Source organism: Perkinsus marinus (genome assembly GCF_000006405.1).
Source record: "Perkinsus marinus ATCC 50983 genomic scaffold scf_1104296955926, whole genome shotgun sequence".
NCBI lineage: Eukaryota > Perkinsozoa > Perkinsida > Perkinsidae > Perkinsus > Perkinsus marinus.
The window spans coordinates 1-1951 of NW_003207651.1; the positions used below are offsets into that span (position 1 = coordinate 1).

The window sequence follows — 1951 nt, forward strand, 5'->3', positions numbered from 1 at the left end:
CGAAGAGGCCGTGAGCTCTGGCGAAAGTCTACCTACCATCAATAAGGACGACCTACCACCTCAGCAAGCCATCAACCGAGAATGGGTTGCAGATAGCTCGGCCCCTCTAGGACGAGCTAGACCTCAAGTGCCGTGGAGAAGTCCGACATCTAGGCCGCGATATAACTATCATATGGCTAGGAAACGAGGATTGGCATCTATTAAGGCCACCACGGGTGAGCGGATGGAAATGTTCCATCGGGCACTCGATGGTTACATATCCAAGGGCTTCTGTGCTATCGTCAAGGATAATCGCCTCGACCCATCTAAGCCAGAAGCATCTACGTGCCAATCTATCTGGGAGAAGCTGAGTAAGGGCACCCCTTATCAAGGGTCACTCGCCCCTCTGCCAGAGCACTTCACAGCTAGTCATCTAGTCTACCGAGACCAACATCCAACTACGCCTTGCCGTATAGTCTTAGACTATAGAGAGGCAAATCTATACTCTCTAAGAGGCGGTTATCCACAGAATAGTCTACATGGTACTCTACTCTTATTGAGGTCATCTAAGTACTTCGTTGCCGGTGATTTGAGTAAAGCATTCTGTAGAATGCAATCTAGCCGTGCAGACGTACCCTATGTGGGGTATACCTGTATTGGACCTTTCACGGTCCTATGGTCACGTGTTGGATTTGGAACTAGGGCGGCACCTAATATGTTGGATAGTGTTGTGGATGATACCATCGACGAGATCTACGACTTGAGTCAACTAGCGGCTGAAATCGATGGAGACACTTTCGAAGTCGCTGTGAAAAGTATCGACCCAGGAAGGATCAAGAGTGTATTACTCTATCCTTCGGAAGAAGGCTATGAGTCATATAGATAGTCATAGCCTATGACTATCTATATGACGGTCCACCTATACCGAGCCACGTGAAGATGCTAAAGTTCGTTGATGACATCTACGCTTTAGGATCTACAGTTGCTGAAGCTCAACGCAACTACCGATTTGTATCATACCTACTCAAAGGACATGATCTACCCGCTGAAGACCTGAAGAAGTTCGAGAACTGGATCTGCAAATCTGTAGCGGGTATCGAGACACGTGGACATCTATTAGGGTACGACTATCTACCGTCTAACGATGGCCTCTATCCCACGATGTCTGCTAAGCCACCTGAGGGCCTTACATATATGAGCAAGCGCTCATCTAGTAGCATCCTGGCTTCTCTCTATGATCCATTGGGTCTAATCATAGAACAGGATATTCGAGCTAGATCTATATGGCGGCGAATCTGCCAGGAGATCAAAGAGTGGGATCAAATGATCCCCTATCAGTTACAGCAGCAGGTTGTTAGATGGGCCTCCGAAACTACCCAAGTATGTAAAACTATATCTACGTCAAGGTATACTCCCTATGATGCAGAGCTGGTCCTCAGCACAGATGCATCTAAGGATGCTTGGGGCGCCGATCTACGATTAAAATCCAGACCTGACGTGCGTCTGGCAGCTAAAGGAGCTTTGTATACAAACTCTACTCTATCCTGGTCTATCCCTAGGAAAGAGTTAGATGCCCTCTATCGAGGTTTGCTCTGGACCCAGGCATTATCGGCATATCTACCGATCAAGAGCATCTATGGGGAGAATCAAGCCCCATTGAGTAAGCTCAGCCCCGGGGTACCTATCTATCGACTGGTTGTGGCGATCGACTCGGAGCTCACAGTATATCGGCTAAGGAGACCATCGAACGATACTCGACTTCCAGCACCTGAAAGAAGGCGGCTTCAAGCTATACGTAATCTATGCGTTCAGCTCGATGCCACGGTGCGACATATTCCTTCTGGATGCAATCCAGCGGACTCTGTATCTCGGTATGCAATGGGGAGAGACTTCGATGGCCACAAACTAAGTGAAGCTATCGATTCTGCTAGCGTGATCTACGACTACCGAGAGGACACTTCTGGTGACGAAG

The 1951-nt window shown here is 48.4% G+C and overlaps 1 protein-coding gene across 1 annotated transcript; it reads left to right on the forward strand.

The window, feature by feature from the left end:
- Positions 1-172: 172 nt before the first annotated feature.
- Positions 173-820, forward strand: Pmar_PMAR005499 (hypothetical protein; the record flags this gene model as incomplete). The annotated part of the gene is made up of 2 exons (XM_002775338.1): positions 173-372; positions 682-820. Coding segments are annotated over 2 exons (339 nt in total), but the record flags the coding sequence as incomplete, so codon positions are not given.
- Between the last annotated feature and the right edge of the window lie 1131 nt (positions 821-1951).